The sequence below is a fragment of the Pseudorasbora parva genome, chromosome 13, assembly GCF_024679245.1.
Source record: "Pseudorasbora parva isolate DD20220531a chromosome 13, ASM2467924v1, whole genome shotgun sequence".
Lineage (NCBI taxonomy): Eukaryota > Metazoa > Chordata > Actinopteri > Cypriniformes > Gobionidae > Pseudorasbora > Pseudorasbora parva.
The window spans coordinates 1,100,632-1,119,054 of record NC_090184.1 but is presented as its reverse complement, the minus strand read 5'-3'; the positions used below and the strand labels follow the sequence as shown (position 1 = coordinate 1,119,054).

The following is an 18,423-nucleotide window of genomic DNA, read 5'->3' as shown; positions in this document are numbered from 1 at the left end:
AATCAGAATCAAGTATTTCACAGAGCCGTGTAATAAGTAATCTGAACAAATGAGTGATAGAAAGGTTGTTCTGACGTTGTGTGTGTTTGTCTGGTGTGAAGGCGAGTGAAGCGGAGCATGTTGCTCGCTGGAACCCGGAGCTGGCGGAGCGACTGCAGGTTCTCCAGGCCGAAGCCGGCTGTCGTAAAGAGGAAGTGGAGAAGGCTAATGCTGAAGTCCAGAGAGTTTTGGCTCTTCTGCGGGAGCTGCAGTCTGAGCGTCTGGAGCAGGGCAAGAAAATCATCGAGCTGCAGAGGTACATGCCAACCATAGCGTCTCACGCTTCAGATACATGACTTCCACCACGGAAATGTGATATATGTACACATATGAAATATACATATATCCACATAGAGAGTGAAAACATATACAGGACAGGCCAAACGTTTGGACACATTACTATCTGTAATGTTTTTGAAAGAAGTTTCTTCTGCTCATCAAGCCTGCATTTATTTGATCACAAATACAGATTTATTTTTTTAATATTGTGATATATTATTACAATTTAAAATAATTGGTTTTCAATGTATTATACTTTAAATGATGATTTATTTCTGTGATAATGTATAATCTGCCCATATATAAAACCTATTAGAAAATGGAACAATTTCATATATTGACATATAAAACTAGCCCATATAAATGTATGTTTATATACAGTCTTTTATATTTCACATACCTCTATATAATTATCAATAAACATGACATATATTTCTTTGTATAAAAGCTCATTATACACAATACACATACTGTATATGCATAGCATATAGCTTGCATGCACATGACATACATGTTCATAATATGTTTTTGTATAGTCTTAGTATATATTTTATAATTAAAATGAAATATATTGTAACAATCTCACTACGAACAACCTAGAGACGCAAACTCCAAGATAAATGTGAGGGAGGGACCCAATGACCATTCAAAGATAAAGAGCAAATAAACATTTTTTTCCCAAAACAAGACAATTACTTTTGCTTGTCTAGTAAATACTTCTTGTTTTAAGAATGTTTAGATGTTTGGACTAGAAACAAGACAAAAATACTGAGTAAGAAGAGCATTTTTTGCAGTGCAGGTCATCATGTACCAAGATTAATCTCAATACACCAAAGCATTGCGGAAAGTTTATCATAAAGCTTTGATGAACTTTTTGCGGTCTGAAGAGGATTCGAGTCCAAACCAAACCATTAGACAAACCACATAGGATGAGTTTGAAAAAGTTCAAATGCCGGGGGATAAAATCGTCATGAGCCAAGGAATCAAGGAAAAAATATTTTGTTTCTAGCCCTTACAATTTAAAAGTTATTAGCATAAACGTAAGTGCCACAGTTTAGTGGCACTAGATGGATTGCGATAGCGACTCCAAAATTGCTGTAAGTGATGTTCAGGCTGTCCTCAATCTGTGAAGAAGAACAAAATGGATACAATAGGTGGCTACGCACCTTTAGTGTTTGGCCCCTAATAAAACTGCCATGACAGACACGAATGATCAAACCCACTTAACATCAGTTATAACTGCTCCAAATGCAGCTATAAAGCAGAAGACAACTGTCATTATTCAGCTCAAGTTTAGTTCTCATCTGCAACAGGGGGAACAGGAACCCAAACGATGATAAACACATTTCTATGGAGTCATGATAATAAACTGTGTTGTGTTGCAGACAGGTGAAGGAGCAGAACCACAAGCAGTCTGTGAACCCAGGCCAAGCCGGAGAAATGACTCCCAATGCTCAAAAACAGGTAAGAATATGCTGTGTATATTCTCACAGATTATAACTTTGCTCAGAAATTGAGCATGACTTTATATTGCATGGCTATATTATTCACACCCAATTTATTTAAGAATAGATAATGCACAAGAATAGAGCAGAATGATCTTTGCAGGATGCCACTTCCTATTCATACGCTGCAAAAAATGCTTTTCTTACTTAGTAATTTTGTCTTGTTTCTAGTCCAGATATTTTTTTTTTTTTGAGAGTTTTTTTGGGGGGAGTTTTTGCTTAAAGCTACACTGTGTAACTTTTTTAGTTTATTGTTAGCTAAAATCACTTAGTTCTTTCAAAAATATATGTGCTTATTAATGTATATTTACTTCTTTCAAGTAATAATGCATTCTCGTAATTTTATAATATACCATTGAAAATACATAAGTGTTAGGGGTTCGGATGCCGGCCGCCATGTTGCTCCTCCATCTTGAAAGTACAGTAGCCAAAGAGGGACATACCCGTAAATTCAAGCTTCGCTTTTCGCGTTTTAACACTCGATGGCACCGTGTCGAATGTGAAGAGGAGGATTGCTTGAGGCTGCTATATGACGATGGAGGATCACTCTTAAGCCCCTTTCACACTGCACGTCGGACCCGCAATATTCCCGGAGCATTGCCGGGTCGCCTTCTGTGTGAAAGCACCACGTCCCGGAACTGATTACCAAATTCGACCCGGGTCGCGGACCTAGTAACATTGCGGGATATGTATCAGAGTCGCCAAGGAAGCGGAAAAGAGAATTAAGACGGCAACGCAACGGGCAAATCAACAAGACAAAAGTAAATATTGGAGTGGCCTTTCCAAGATGGAAAGAGCTCATGAGGAGCAACGATTTTAAAAAGAACGCCGACGTTGCCTGCTTTCTTCTCGACAGGTAATATTAATTCAGCCTATTTGTGTATATTGGAAGTTTTATTGTTGCTTGGCTAATTATATCATGGTGTGCTGAGCATAACACTAGAACGACGTCTAGGATAGTTTTCCTCGCGTCAATGATGAAAAAGTATTGTTTACCTTATAACATAAATCCGTGTTCTATGACGGATAACATGAGATTAATATTTTAATTGCATTATAATTTGTTTGCCTTACGCTAGTGGTGTCGTACAATATACAGAATAACGATAGCACTGATAAAAGTTACTTTACTAAGATTAGCTCGCATTCGTCTGGGAACCTGATAGCTGATGTTAGCAATGAACTGGTTAAAAATAACGAAAACGTAAAACTATTATTCATTTTACATAGATTAATTTGATCATAGATCATTTGGCAAATTAAATAACTGCAAATTATAATAGTTTTCAAAAGTAACCTCATCACTTGAAGCAACACTCACCGAAGAGGTCGAACTGGAAGCCATGACTAAATCGGCCACCGTAGGAGGTAAAACGAAATCGAAATTGAGAGGAACAGAAACTATTATACACTGGATGGTCATATACCTTTACACCGCTAGATGGGGGAAAATATCACACAGTGTAGCTTTAAAATTAGGAAAATAATCTGCCAATGGGGTGAGAAAAATAATCTTAATTCAAACAGAAAACAAGATTATTTTTCTCACCCCATTGGCAGATTATTTATCTTATTTTAAGCAAAAACTCTCTTCATTTTGAGTTATTTTTCCCCAAAACAAGACCATAATTTTTACTTGTCTAGTAAATGTTTCTTAATGTAAGAATTTTTAGATATTTCGACTAGAAATACTAAGTAAGGAAAGCATTTTTGCAGTGTAGGATCTAGCCTGCAAACCAGAACCGGCATTCAGTGACCGTGCCCATGGGCCTTGTCGATGCTCGGCTGCAAACTTCGTCATTCGTAATGTGATTTTGGTATGATATTCCTAGAATGCGGTGAAGACAGCAGTGGTGAAAACGTTGCGTGTGATACTCACCGCGTACCACTCATCTCCACTACAAATAGGAAAAAGAGGCGACAATTTGCACGAGCTCACCAAAATTGGACAGTTGAAGACTGGAGAAATGTTTCCTGGTCTGATGAGTCTCGATTTCTGTTGAGACATTCAGATGGTAGAGTGAGAATTTGGCGTAAACAGAATGAGAACATGGATCCATCATGCCTTGTTCCCACTGTGCAGGCTGGTGGTGGTGGTGTAATGGTGTGGGGGATGTTTTCTTGGCACACTTTAGGCCCCTTAGTGCCAATTGGGCATCGTTTAAATGCCACGGCCTACCTGAGCATTGTTTCTGACCATGTCCATCCCTTTATGACCACCATGTCCCCATCCTCTGATGGCTACTTCCAGCAGGATAATGCACCATGTCACAAAGCTCCAATCATTTCAAATTGGTTTCTTGAACATGACAATGAGTTGACTGAACTAAAATGGCCGCCACAGTCACCAGATCTCAACCCAATAGAGCATCTTTGGGATGTGGTGGAACGGGAGCTTCGTGCCCTGGATGTGCATCCCACAAATCTCCATCAACTGCAAGATGCTCTCCTATCAATATGGGCCAACATTTCTAAAGAATGCTTTCAGCAGCTTGATGATCAATGCCACGGAGAGTTAAGGCAGTTCTGAAGGCGAAAGGGGTCAAACTCAGTATTAGTGTGTGTTCCTAATAATCCTTTAGGTGAGTATGAGTTTAATAAGTGCGTGTTTATATATAATCTTGCTCTCATAGATGGACGATTTGATGGCGACTCTAGAGAAGACCAGAATAGAGTTGGATGTCACAAGGCAGCGTCTGTCATCTACACAGAATACTCTATCTGATCGAGACAATGAGCTGAGCAAGACCCGAGCTGATCACAGCAAACAGCTAACAGAGATCCTGCAGCTAAAGTGAGTACGAACGGAAACTTCTCTTCCAACTCTGACCTGATTGTTTTCGGCTGTCTATGTTCATGCTCCTCCTTTGCAACCTCTTTCTCTTGCAACCTTTCCTTCCATAAGTCTGCGTTCGTTAGTGCCTCATGGTGCAGGTAAATCAGGTTCCCTTTCCTCTGTTGTTCTAGATGATATCTGTGAATAGTTTGAAATCAAAGGCATGTTGGAAGAACTGTAATTACGAGATTTGTAAAAAACGAGTGGCCTCAGATCGTAACCAGCCGGTAATCACTTCCTTTGATTTGATAAGTGGTAAATCAACTTGCAAGTTACTTTTTTTCTTACGCAAAAGACATGAGCGTGTTTGGAGGCATTGCAAATGTGAAAAGCTAAACAGTCTCCATACATGGTGTGTATAATTCTTTTTAAAGTAGCATTGACAATATCTGCTTTTTAGTCCGCATACATGTGCTGCTCCCCTTCCTCTCTCTTCTGAACACTTCTCCTCATTACCGCTCACGCTAATGGAGGCCAGATATCACAAAAAAATAAAACAAAAAAAAATAACCTGGTCTAATAAATGAACTAAACCCACACTGCACAAAATGCTCTTCTTATTTTGTATTTTGTCTTGTTTCCAGTCCAAATATCTAAAAATTCTAAAATCAAGATGCATTTACTAGATCAGTAAAACAACATGAGATATTTTTGCTTGTTTTCTGGGGAAAATAATCTAAATGAAGTGAGTTTTTGCTTAAAACAGGCAAAATAATCTGCCAATGGGGTGAGAAAAATAATCTTAATTCAAACAGAAAACAAGATTATTTTTCTCACCCCATTGGCAGATTATTTATCTTATTTTAAGCAAAAACTCTCTTCATTTTGAGTTATTTTTCCCCAAAACAAGACAGATATTTTTTACTTGTCTAGTAAATGTTTCTTAATGTAAGAATTTTTAGAAATGTTGACTAGAAACAAGACAAAAATACTGAGTAAGAAGAGCATGTGTTGCAGTGTAATATTGAGTATTTTAAGTTATTTCCGCTGTTATAAGGAAAATCCAAGTGAATGTGCCGGCGCTTTCTTCAAACCCAAAGGGCTAACTAATAATGAGTTGGAGATTTTTTTGTGTGCTTTGAGTTTAGTTGACATGCATTAATGTTAGTTGTGTGTGTATTTGAGTCGAGTTTCTCTGAGTGTTCGTTTAGTGTTTCGGGGCTTTTGCTTGTCTAGTAAATACTTCTTGTTGTAAGAATGTTTAGATATTTGGACTAGAAACAAGACAAATATACTGAGTAAGAAGAGCATTTTTTTTCTCTGCAGGACCATATTCTACATCACTACCAAATACCGAAACGTAACAACTACCTGTTTATTGTTTATTGATGATAAAGTCATAGTTAAAGTGAATATGTGTTCCTAAGATTAAGACCTGCATTCACAGACAAAAATTGCCTTCATGGTTTTTACAGTCGTTGTGGTTGCGTCAAACAATAGTGTGTGTGTGTGCAGGAGAGAGGGACTGGTTTAGAGGGGTCTAGTAATTAGGCAGCGGTTTGTGAAGATTCCATGCGGGACCTTTAGGGTAAAGTTGTGCACCATATATGGCCTAAATTCTTCAGATCACAGGAAGAGAGCAAGGGATTGTGAGTTATCACCGAAACGCTCGATGGCTCACTACGCCCTCCTGCCGTGTACTAGATTGTGTGTGTGTGTGTGTGTGTGTGTTTACTGTATTTTATGTTTGTGTCTGGTTCTATTTAAGTAATGACTTACCGTAGGTCGTAACCTCCTCCCTTACCTTCCCACCAGACAACAGGCTCTGCTGGCTGCCGTCAGTGAAAAAGATGGCTGCATTAGTCTGCTAGAAATTTCTCCCGTCAGAAACATGTCGAACTCTGAAGACGTGATGACCTTGAGGAGAGAGAAGGAGAGGTTCGTGAATCACCAAAAACAGCAGGTCAGTTCATTAAAATGTATTGCTTTCAATGTAGCAAATACTATACACACTATATACCACTGGAGACGTGTTCTCTGAGCGACCAATCACGCTTCAGTCTGACAATCCCATGGACGAGTCTGGGTTTGGCCGTCTTTATTCCACACCGCTGTCTGTGCTTTGAGCGGCTCGTTCGCTTCCTGCTTCTCTGAAGCCCCTCCCTCTGAAAAACACAATGGTCTTAGATTGGTCAGATGGCCAAATGTAGTTTCCTGTATTTTTATTGGCTGAAGCACAGGTTAAGGCCACGCCCCTTCCCATTACGGGCAGAAGTCACATCTGCAGAGACTACACTGTAATACAATTATGTTCAATAAGTTATGACAACGTATGTTTTTACATTGTTTTAACTCATCAAAATAAGTTAAGAAATGTTAAACTTGGTTTTTATTAGTTATACAAGATGTAACTCATTTCTTAAAGTCAGTTTAACATAATTTAAGTTGAAATAACTTAAACATCCAAGTCGATTGTACTTAAAAAGTTCAAAATTTGCCTTTTTTTTACAGTGTAGCGAGGGTTTATGATGTCAACAACCCAGGAAGAAGCTCGTTGTAGTCCAAAGCGGCCATTTTTGTAGGCAATAAACTGCCGTGACTTTAAAAGACAATATCTCCGTTTGCGTTGAACTTTCAGCGCTGTAACTTTGCAGAGACTGTTTATGCTCACGCAGCGACATTACACACTAACTAAAGTTACACAAGTCAAATCGCATGCAAACACACCTTTAAATGACTCTTACACTCACAACACTATAAATAAATATATTAATAAATATATAAATATATTCAATAAAACTAATAGTGAACATGTATTATTCCTTGTGATTGTTTTCCCTGTGGGATTTGTCACAGTCTCTGTTTCTTAACCTCTTGTCCATGTTAAATGTTTAATTCAGGAGCACAAGTCAAATAACTTTTCAATATGTGCAGGACAAACCTGTTTAGGACAGTGTGTTTGAGAGCCCTTTCCATCTGGGATTCAGTGCGTTTCACTCTAGTCATTATTACAGCGCCTCATTATATTAATCCATAATAATGCAATAAAGCTTTAGTAATAACCACTGCCCGTAACCAGCATTAACGCTAACTAACATAATGTACCAAGCTATTAGAGAGGCAGGCTGTCTGTGAGTCAGGGTCTGAGGGAGTTTGGGGGAATGTTGTCTCTAGGCCAGACGGATGACTTGTAAACATTTGGGAACAAGAGAAGGAATTTCAGGGAAGTAGCCATTATCTGTTCAACGCTGCTCATGAGTCAGAAGAAGACACACAGATGGGAACCGGTGTGCCGACACACATAATTGTTGTAAAAGTGTTCTGTCGTTTTTTTGTGTTTGGATAAATCCAGAAGTGGGCGGGGCTTAAACAGGCCATTCGCCAAATTACACGAGAAGCCTGATTTAAATGTAATTATATTCCCTTCATGGTTTTCATTTAACAAATATACCTTGTATAACTGATTAATTATTATTATTATTATTATTTTTTTACAGAATTATAAACATTTTCGGTAGCACTTTATTTTAGGGTTCAGTTATTAACTATTAACTAGTGTCTTATGATCCTGCATATTACTAGGATATTGTCTGTTTATGAGCACTTCTAAAGCTCATATTAATGCCTTATTCTGCATGAGCTTATTCTACATCCCTTAATCCGACCCAATACCTAAACTTAAACGCTACAAAAACTACCTTACTAACTATTAATAAGCAGTAAAGTAGGAGTTTATTGAGGCAGAAGGCGGAGTTAATAGTGAATATATAGATATAGACCACGGTGCTTGATGCCCAAGGGAACGTCTGCCAATTGCACCAAGTGATAAAAACGTATAATTTGTATGAATTAAAATTACTTTTAACATTTAAAAACAGACATGTTAAAATGCCACAGCTTGGTTGTATTGTAACAAATCTGACTCAGTAATGAACAACATTGAAAACTGAACATTTAAACAAAACTAAAAATTATAATATGATATGTTTCAACTACTTGTGGAATTGGCAGAGGTTCCCTTGGGCATCAAGCGCCATGATAGCGGGTAAAAGCGCTTACGAGTATAAATATGCAGCTATAATTCATGTAGGTGATTTTAAATTGATATTTCATGTCAATAGTATGATTACACACTTAAAACTGCTCAGAGTGTTTATATCTTTGTGAGACTGGCGAATCTATAGACTATAGACCTCACTCCGAGAGCCCCCTAGTGGTCGGGAGCATTTCCGTTTTGTTGTGGGTTTTTTGATTTAGTTGTGAACTTTAGTATGCGTTTTAAATTTCGTTGTGTTGTGCACTACTGGGCCACCGTACATTACACCCTTAAAAAGTAACTAACTGCGGTACTTAGTTACTTTTTAAGAAAAGTAATGCGCTACGTTACTTTTTTGTTACTTTTTCTCACCTGGGCTGTGCTTGTTTTTATTATTTTATAACATAATTGTTCTATTTTTGGGCAAATGTAAAGACCCTTTTACACCAAAACTCAAACAATAAGCCTCAGGCTAAAGGGAATGCAAATGCACGCGTGTCCAGTAGAGGGCGCCGCTCAAACAAACCTCAGCTGTGCCGCTGTTCTGAAAAATGAAGGAATAGGACGCAGGAGAAGAAAGTTTAACACTTACTTCACCAATTTAAAAAAATAACAATTAATAAATGTTTGCTTATGGTTTAACTGACTCGTCAAAGGTCAACATTGGTTAATAAAGCGAGATTAAATGCATACACATATTTGTTTTATTTAACATATTTAATTATTAGAGGTTCTGATTTAGCATTTGATTTTATTATTTTGAGAAAGAGATTTTTTTGTGTGTGTGTGGAAGTGATATTAGTACGTCTAGAGCCACAACATCCATCACGTTTACGCACAATGCCTCTGCACTTATGATGTTTTCCTCCAACATTGGCAGACGAGAGCTGTCAGTCAATAAATGGGAAACAAGTAACTCGCATTACTTATTTGAAAAAGTAACTTTTTTGCTGTAAATTTTAAAAGTAATGTGTTACTTTACTACTTGAAAAAGTAATCTGATTACATAGTTCAGGACGCCTAATATAAAGTGTGAGCAATATTTGTATTCTGTCCATCAGGCTCACAGCAGGATGAAGCACATGGCAGAACATTATGACGATGGACACATTCACCCTCAGTATTCCCATCATTCTCCTCACGGACAGCAGCGGGAACTGACCTCGCCCCCGCCGGAGCAGGTCAAACACACTCACTCAAACCTTCTCTGTGTGTGTTGTGCATATACACCAATCAGGCATAATATTATGACCTAGTATTGTGTTGGACCCCCTTTTGCTTATGTAGGAAAGCGTAACTGGTGTGACGATGACGTCGGACATAGTGTAAGCATTTTAAACTGCGAGAGACATCATATTTTCGTCATAAGTAAAATATGGAAGGTGGTCTGCCGGAAGCTAGTTATTTTACTTATAACATGTTAAATATGGATATTTTTATTACAAAAACCAGCTCGTCTGTTTGATCGGACCCCACGGGCCAGCCTTCGCTCCCCACGGTCATCAATGAGCCTTGGCCGCCCATGACCCTGTGGCCGGTTCTCCACTGGTCCTTCCTTGGAGCACTTTTGATAGATACTGACCACTGCAGACCGGGAACAGCCCACAAGAGCTGCAGTTTTGGAGATGCTCTGACCCAGTCGTCTAGCCGTCACAATCTGGCCAAACTCGCTCAAATCCTTACGCTTGCCCATTTCTCCTGCTTCACACACATCAACTCTGAGGACTAAATGTTCACTTGCTGCCTAATATATCCCACCCACTAACAGGAGCCGTGATGGAGAGATCATCAGTGTTACTCACTTCACCTCTCAGTGGTCATAATGTTATGCCTGATCATGTATATTATATAGGGAAGTAGTGCTTAGTGTACCGGATTATTTCTGCTTTTCTAAATAACCGCCAGCTTAAAAGCGGACCACACCCTTTTGTGCCAATATGAGCAGGGCCTTTTAAATGTGTGTTTGTGTTCTAGATTTGAGTTTGATATCTGAGAAAATGAGCTTTCAGTGACTACGTTTACATGGACAGCAATAATCTAATTATTGACCTTATTCTAAATAAGACAATATTCTGATTACGGTGGTTACATGAGTTGCTTTTAGAGTACTCCATTCATGTTCCCGTTTTACATGTGATAGAACATAGATCGATTATGGCACGTCATTACGTCCCCAATGCCACGCTATGTTCTCCAGCATCCAATCATAGCGTGACTTTGGCAGGTGTGTTAGTTTTATGGGCTCAGGAAACCCGCTGTAAGTTCACCTGCGGGTGTCGCTGTTGAACAGTGTTACTTTACATTAAGAAGTATAACAAAACATGCGTTTTTATAATGTTTTATATCTACATTTACGTTGATTTATTTTTGTAATATTATGTATTGCCTCTTTCTGTTTTTTTTTTAAGAGACACTGCCCCTCTTTCCTCCTTATTGACAGCCTACATTTATAATAATAGCTTTGATTAATGATGAAAAAGGTTTAAAAATCGTGACTCTTTGGATTGTTTTTCCTGCCGTCGAGCCACAGGCGTTCATTGAATGACCCATCTGGTTCGCGATTACAGACACAAACTTATTGTATTTTACTTTTACAATGAGCATAATAATTACAACAAAAATAAAAATAGAGAGAGAGGACGCAGTGTTCACAATAAACAGTCAAGTAAAACACACACCACCCATACCAACGCGTTATGGCAACGACATTTCAGACAGATACATAAAAGATAAACGCGACTTTTCCGCCATTTGTTACTGTTTTGCACACGTTGTTATATTAATTATAATTCCAATTCTGTTTTATTGCCCACTGTAAGGCCGCCCAAATCGTCCCAATGGAGGCTAACGATCAGCGGGTGAAGGTCGCTGCGTGTTCGTCTTTTCAGCGGGGCAAAGGGGATTTATTCCAATTCCTCGTTATCTGACTCCATTTAATTATAATTTAGAATTTGGGTTAGAATGCCAATTGGTTATTTGGTCATTCATTTTTAATAGTTTAACTACACATTTAATTATTCCGTTTAACCCTTTGTTGAAATTATACCCAACCTGAATAATTCCAGAGCAAGTCAGAATCCATCAAAGTGTAACAATTTATTTTACAGTCAGGTAAATGTATAAAGCCAATTACATAGTCAATTCAAAGGTAATCCATATATAACATCAAATACTCTGAAGTAAAGAATGAAATGTATACCTGACTTCTGAAAACTACATAATGCTGGCTATCTTGAGACATCCAACATTACGGGCTGACCGGTTTAAAGTGTCAAGCCCTGAGCTCTTTGCAACATTTCCTTAAATACCCAGAAACAAATGCACAAACTCTTTCAAATGTAAACACGAGTGCACAATGGGAATTTGCATTGATCAAGACTTGTATTGATGTAAAGGCCAAACGGCTGAAAGCCACACCCACCAAACTAAGACAAGATATCTTTAAACTCTTAAAACATTGATTATCTTTTGGTTAACTTCTGTGGAGTTGAGATATTTGTACCAGTCGCACTGAGACATTTCAAACGATATCAAACACATATAATACTGTATCGTGTGGATTGCCATTGTAATATAGAGATTTTGTGTGTATTTTCAGTGATCTCAGCATGAAAGTGGGAAGGAATTGGGGGAGAGTGGGTCAAAAGGGAAAGATGTAGATTAGCTGATAGTGAGGTGAGACTTGCGTCTCCAGTGGTGTGTGACGGACAGTTCAGATGTTAATTTCCTTTATTTTCTCAGAGATTCCTTGTTCTTCATTCAGACATTTCGGCATATACTAGTTTTTTCAGTCTTACACCCACAATATTATCGATGATTGTTGAGAGGGGTTTGCTAGAGAGAAGCAATTCAATTGACTGATAGACAACTACTCTGTAAGTGTTTGTAACTTTTCTCATTTGATTGTTTGTTCATTTGTTGTTGGATAAGTGTGTCTGTGTAGTGCTGAGGTGTGTATTATTAGTTTTGGTATATTCTCTGGGTGTGTGTGGGAGTTAGCATTTGTTGAGTTAGCATTTGTTTGGTCATTGCCACATTGGAAGCGAGTTTGTTGGGGGCGTTCCCAGCTGCTTTCAATAACGATACTCAAGTGAGTATAAATAGCGTGATAGTCCGCGGCAGCGGAAGCGGCAGTGTGAAGCCCTCCTTGTGTGAAGACCGACGAGTGTAAAGACTTCAACTCTTCCCTGTGCAACTCCTCCCGAGCAAGGACCCCGGCAAGGCACTTGAGTATCATCTTCCTTTTCATTATTTGTGTTCGGCTCTAATTCCTATCTGGCCTTTTCACCATGTGCTTTCAAATCTCAACTATAACTACTAGCACTCGTAAATCACGCTCCGTACGCACGAGACGCCGTAATCCTAATAATTTGCGCTATATCCTAACATCCTCTGCTACTTTACTCTTTATTCCAATTGGTCTCTGGAATTGCCAGTCGGCTGTAAACAAAGCAGACTTTATTTCATCTATTGGGACTCATTCTCAGCTTAGCCTCATGGCCCTAACTGAGACCTGGATCAAACCAGAGGACACTGCCACTCCTGCAGCCCTCTCAAGCAATTATACTTTTTCACACACTCCTCGGCCTATTGGGAGGGGTGGGGGTACTGGTTTGCTTATCTCAAATGATTGCAAATTTGATCCATTACCGTCTCTATCGGCCAATTCATTTGAATCGCACTCAATCACTATTACTCACCCTGTTAAAATCCATGTGGTAGTGGTCTATCGTCCTCCAGGTCACCTCGGTAACTTTGTGGAGGAGTTGGATGTGTTACTTTCTAGCTTCCCTGAGGATGGCACTCCACTGATTCTGCTTGGCGACTTCAACATCCATCTTGATAAACACCTAGCTGCAGACTTCAGCACTCTACTGACTTCATTTGACCTTAAGTTAGTATCTACTACGGCTACTCACAGATCAGGTAACCAATTAGACCTGGTCTACACACGCAACTGCTCCACAGACAACACTTTAGTTACTCCATTACACACCTCAGACCACTTTCTCATCACTCTTAACCTCATACTGACTCCAGATACAAAACATACTCCTACACAGATTACCTTTCGGCGTAATCTACGCTCACTCTCTCCCTCTCGCCTATCCACTATGGTTTCATCTTCACTCCCTCCACCTGCTCAGTTCTCAGCACTGGACACTAACAATGCTACTGACACTCTTTGCTCCACTCTAACATCCTCCTTAGACAGTTTTTGCCCCCTTTCATCCAGACCAGCCCGCCCCACCCCATCTGCCCCCTGGCTGTCTGAAGTTCTCCGTGAACATCGCTCTGGACTCAGGGCGGCAGAGAGGAAATGGCATAAATCTAAAAACAATACTGACCTTGCCTTTTATCAGTCTCTTCTCTCTTCTTTCTCTACAAATGTCTCCACTGCTAAAACAACATACTACCACAACAAAATCAACAATTGCTCTGACTCTCGCCAACTCTTTAAAACATTCTCCTCTCTCCTTTGTCCACCTCCTCCCCCTCCTTCATCAACTCTTACAGCTGATGACTTTGCATCATTTTTCACCAACAAAACAGCTCTCATTAGCAAACAGTTCTCCTCATCACTAACTGACACGCACATCTCAACAACTAACACGAACACGCTTCCATCCTTCTCTCCACTCTCCGAGGCAGATATTTCTAAACTCATCCTTTCCAATCACCCTACTACCTGTCCACTTGATCCTATTCCCACTCACCTCCTTCAGGCTATTTCTTCTTCAATCACTCCTGCACTCACTCACATTGTCAACACTTCTCTTCACACGGGAACCTTTCCCACAGCATTTAAGCAGGCTCGGGTAACCCCACTGCTTAAGAAACCCTCTCTGAATCCAGCACTTTTAGAAAACTACCGACCGGTATCCCTTCTGCCTTTCATTGCAAAGACCCTTGAGCGAGTTGTGTTCAATCAACTCTCTAAGTTTCTTGAAAGGGACAACCTCCTAGACAACAACCAATCCGGCTTCAAAAGCGGTCATTCGACTGAGACGGCCTTGCTCTCGGTAACTGAGGCACTGAGACTGGCAAAAGCAGCTTCCAAATCCTCAGTGCTCATTCTGCTGGATCTGTCTGCTGCTTTTGACACAGTTAACCACCAGATCCTCCTGTCAACACTTAAGAGGACGGGGATCTCAGGATCTGCTCTCCAGTGGTTCAGGTCTTACCTCTCTGGTAGGTCCTACAGGGTGTCATGGAGAGGTGAAGTGTCTAAGTCTTATAATCTAGCTACTGGGGTTCCCCAGGGCTCAGTCCTTGGACCACTTCTCTTCTCCATCTACATGTCATCATTAGGCTCTGTCATTCAGAAACACGGCTTCTCCTATCACTGCTATGCGGATGACACTCAACTCTACTTCTCATTTCAACCAGATGATCCTACAGTCAGTGTTCGTATCGCTGCCTGTCTGACAGACATTTCTGACTGGATGAAAGAGCATCATCTTAAACTCAATCTTGCAAAGACAGAATTACTTGTTTTCTCAACCAACCCAGCACTTCATCAAAATTTCTCCATTCAGCTTGGTTCATCGACCATAACTCCATCAAGGACAGCAAGAAACCTTGGAGTTGTGATTGATGACCAGTTAAACTTCATTGACCACATTACTGCAACAGCCCGGTCCTGCAGATTTGCTTTATACAACATTAGAAAGATTAGACCCTTCCTATCAGAACAGGCTGCACAACTCCTGGTTCAAGCTCTTGTTCTCTCCAGACTGGATTATTGTAATGCTCTTCTGGCTGGGCTTCCAGCATGCACTATCAAACCCTTGCAGCTGATCCAGAATGCAGCGGCGAGAGTGGTCTTTAATGAGCCGAAGAGAGCGCATGTTACGCCTCTCTTCATCAAACTGCACTGGTTGCCAATGGCTGCTCGCATCAAATTCAAGGCACTAGTTATCGCCTACAAAACAACCTCTGGCTCGGCACCAATATACCTAAATTCACTTGCTCAGACTTACACACCCTCCAGAAGCTTGCGTTCTGCGAACGAGCGGCGCCTCGTGGTTCCATCCCAAAGAGGCATGAAATCGCTCTCACGGACATTTTCCTGGACCGTTCCTACCTGGTGGAATGACCTGCCGATCTCAATTCGTGCTGCCGAGTCTGTAGCCATTCTTAAAAAACATCTTAAGACACATCTTTTCCATTTGCACTTGACCAATACAGAATAGCACTTACTGATCACCACAGCCACGACCAAAAGCGTACACTCCGGGATCATATCTACGTCTCTCATCCGGATTTGCGCCTTCAGGCGGGTATGTTACATAGTAATCATAACTATCAGAATCCAGTGTTCCGTATATTGCGTACGTGAGTTTTTGTTGTAGATGGCTATTGCTGCGCGTTTAGCTAGAATACAAAACCAACCCATTGGGCCACTGAATCTGCATTAACGACAACAGCTGGGGCAACAGCCTTAGTCCTAATGGGTTGTAGCTATCTTAGCTATCAAAATCAAGTGTTCGGCACTGTGCGGACGTGAGTTTTTGTTGTAGATGTCTGTCTTTTAAAAAAAAAAAAAAAAAAAAAAAAAAAAAATTGTGTATTGTGCTAATTACTTGAGATTTCTTACAGCTCTTACAGGTTGTTGGCCTTGTCTGTTCCGTTGCTTCTATTACTCTCCCCTTTTTTGTAAGTCGCTTTGGATAAAAGCGTCTGCTAAATGATTAAATGTAAATGTAAATGTATCGGTTTAACTGTTACTTACCGTACTCGATGTGTTATCGGAAGCTTACAGATGGGAACGTGTGAAATGTGTGTGTGTGTGTGTGTGTGTGTACTGTTTGGTTTTATAGTAACAGGATGTGTGTTTGTTTTAGGATGATGAGGACGGAATATGGGCTTGACGAAGCAGAAATCGGTCATCCCTGAGGGGTAAGTGATGCAGATGTTTTTCTCTCATAGTTTTAGATAGCTTAGATCTCCATAACCACAAGTGAGCATCAACGATATTAACTAAATATTACATGCAGCATATTTACCTTATTCCTACACCCGTGACGATTCGCGTGAGTTATGGGTGTATCTTCCCATTTAGCTGTAATCATCAGTGAAAGGCTCGCTCTGTGAATGCCACACACACACACACGCACACACACACACTGCCCCTAAACCTACCCATCTCAGGAAACATTCTGCATTTTTACTTTCTCATAAAAACTCCTCCTGTGTGATTTATAAGCCTTTTGAAAAGTGGGGACATGGGTAATGTCCTCATATTTCACCCTCTCCTGTAATACCTGTGTCATACCCATGGCATTATACACACACACACACACACACACACACACACACACACACACACACACACACACACACACACACACACGTTATTCTAAATAATGCTCGAGAGTATGGAAGGCTTCGACTGTACCAAAGCAAGACTCTTTTAGTTCCTCTCACTCTTCTAGCACTGCACCTGACGGAGCCTGTGGCGGATTCCAATAAACTAAAGCCCTTTTCTATTCCCAGTTAAAAGCTGCGGCATCCCAGGTGGAGTATGGAGCAGAGACACTGGACCGAAAGGACCCGGAGGAGAGATTGAGCAACGCATTCAAGGGGTGTGGAAAGGTCTCCAATCCTGTCTCCAATCTCACCAATGCCGTGTGAGATGAAACTGGAGGTTCCTCAATTGCACGGCTCATCCGAGACTTTGGAAGTCATTTTGAAGCAGTCCCACACTTGACCGTTCATGATGAAGGACGGAGCGGAGTGCATCAAAGCCTTCGAGGACTGTAGGAAGAAGGAAGGCTCCTGAAGAGGAGGAGAGGGCCGTCTCCGTCATCTAGTCTTGTGGTGTATGTGCAGTTAGGGACTGATCTGCTCAGTGCATTCGTCTTAAAAACTACCTCAGGATTTCCTACAGACACGCCGTCAGAAATGACAGATGAAAAGTTATTTTTGCGGCTGACCTTATTGCCCATCAGCTCGTCAGCATGTTGGTCTTCAAGACCACATAAGACAGACATCCACAGTGTTGGTGTGCCTTCAGGAGCACTGTGGTGAAGCATCTCAAAACATTACAGGACAGGCCAAACGCTTGGACACATTACTGTTTACTTCTGCTCATCAAGCCTGCATTTATGTGATCACAAATGCAGAAAAACAATTGTAACAAGTGTATTCTCCTTTTAATGCTGATGTGTTTGTGTGCTCAGAGCTGAATGTTCAGGATGGTTCCTCCAGTCTTCATGATCATGATCATCAGACATCATTCTCAGATGAGGATTCATTAGGAGTGCTGGACACAGCTCTGATCACTAATATATGCTCATAACATGAGATACTTTTATAATACTTTGATGAATAAAAACTAAAAAGAAAGAAAAGAAGCAAATGTTTTGTTAACTCTTTTGTATCAGTAATATACTCTACAGGTCAGTCATCTGGGGTCAGTCATTTTTTTTCTTTCTTTTTTTTGAAATAAATCAATAATTTTATTCATCAAGGATGTGTTAAACTGATAGTAAAGAAGATTTATATTATTTGTAGATATGTTTTTATTCTGAATAAATGCCGTTCTTCTGAGCCTTTTCTTCCTCAGATATATCAGTGATCAGAGCTGTGTCCAGCACTCCTAATGAATCCTCATCTGAGAATGATTTCTGATGATCATGATCACTGAAGACTGGAGGAACCATCCTGAACATTCAGCTCTGAGCACACAAACACATCAGCATTAAAAGGAGAAGACACTGAAAAAAACTATTATTATAAATTGTAATAATAGATCACAATATTACATTGTTTTCTGTATTTGT

General features: G+C 40.1%; 1 protein-coding gene across 1 annotated transcript in view; it reads left to right on the top strand.

Moving 5' to 3' along the window:
• The window catches only part of LOC137037991 (ERC protein 2), a 47,838-nt gene extending 30,617 nt beyond the window's left edge, over positions 1–17,221 (top strand). Inside the window, exons 8-14 of the mRNA XM_067412424.1 lie at positions 102–295; positions 1,704–1,782; positions 4,457–4,617; positions 6,415–6,562; positions 9,697–9,816; positions 16,483–16,537; positions 17,135–17,221. Of these exons, the coding sequence (XP_067268525.1) occupies positions 102–295; positions 1,704–1,782; positions 4,457–4,617; positions 6,415–6,562; positions 9,697–9,816; positions 16,483–16,509 (729 nt within the window). The 3' untranslated portion in view covers positions 16,510–16,537; positions 17,135–17,221. The remainder of the gene's footprint in view (positions 1–101; positions 296–1,703; positions 1,783–4,456; positions 4,618–6,414; positions 6,563–9,696; positions 9,817–16,482; positions 16,538–17,134) is intronic.
• The last annotated feature ends 1,202 nt before the right edge of the window (positions 17,222–18,423 follow it).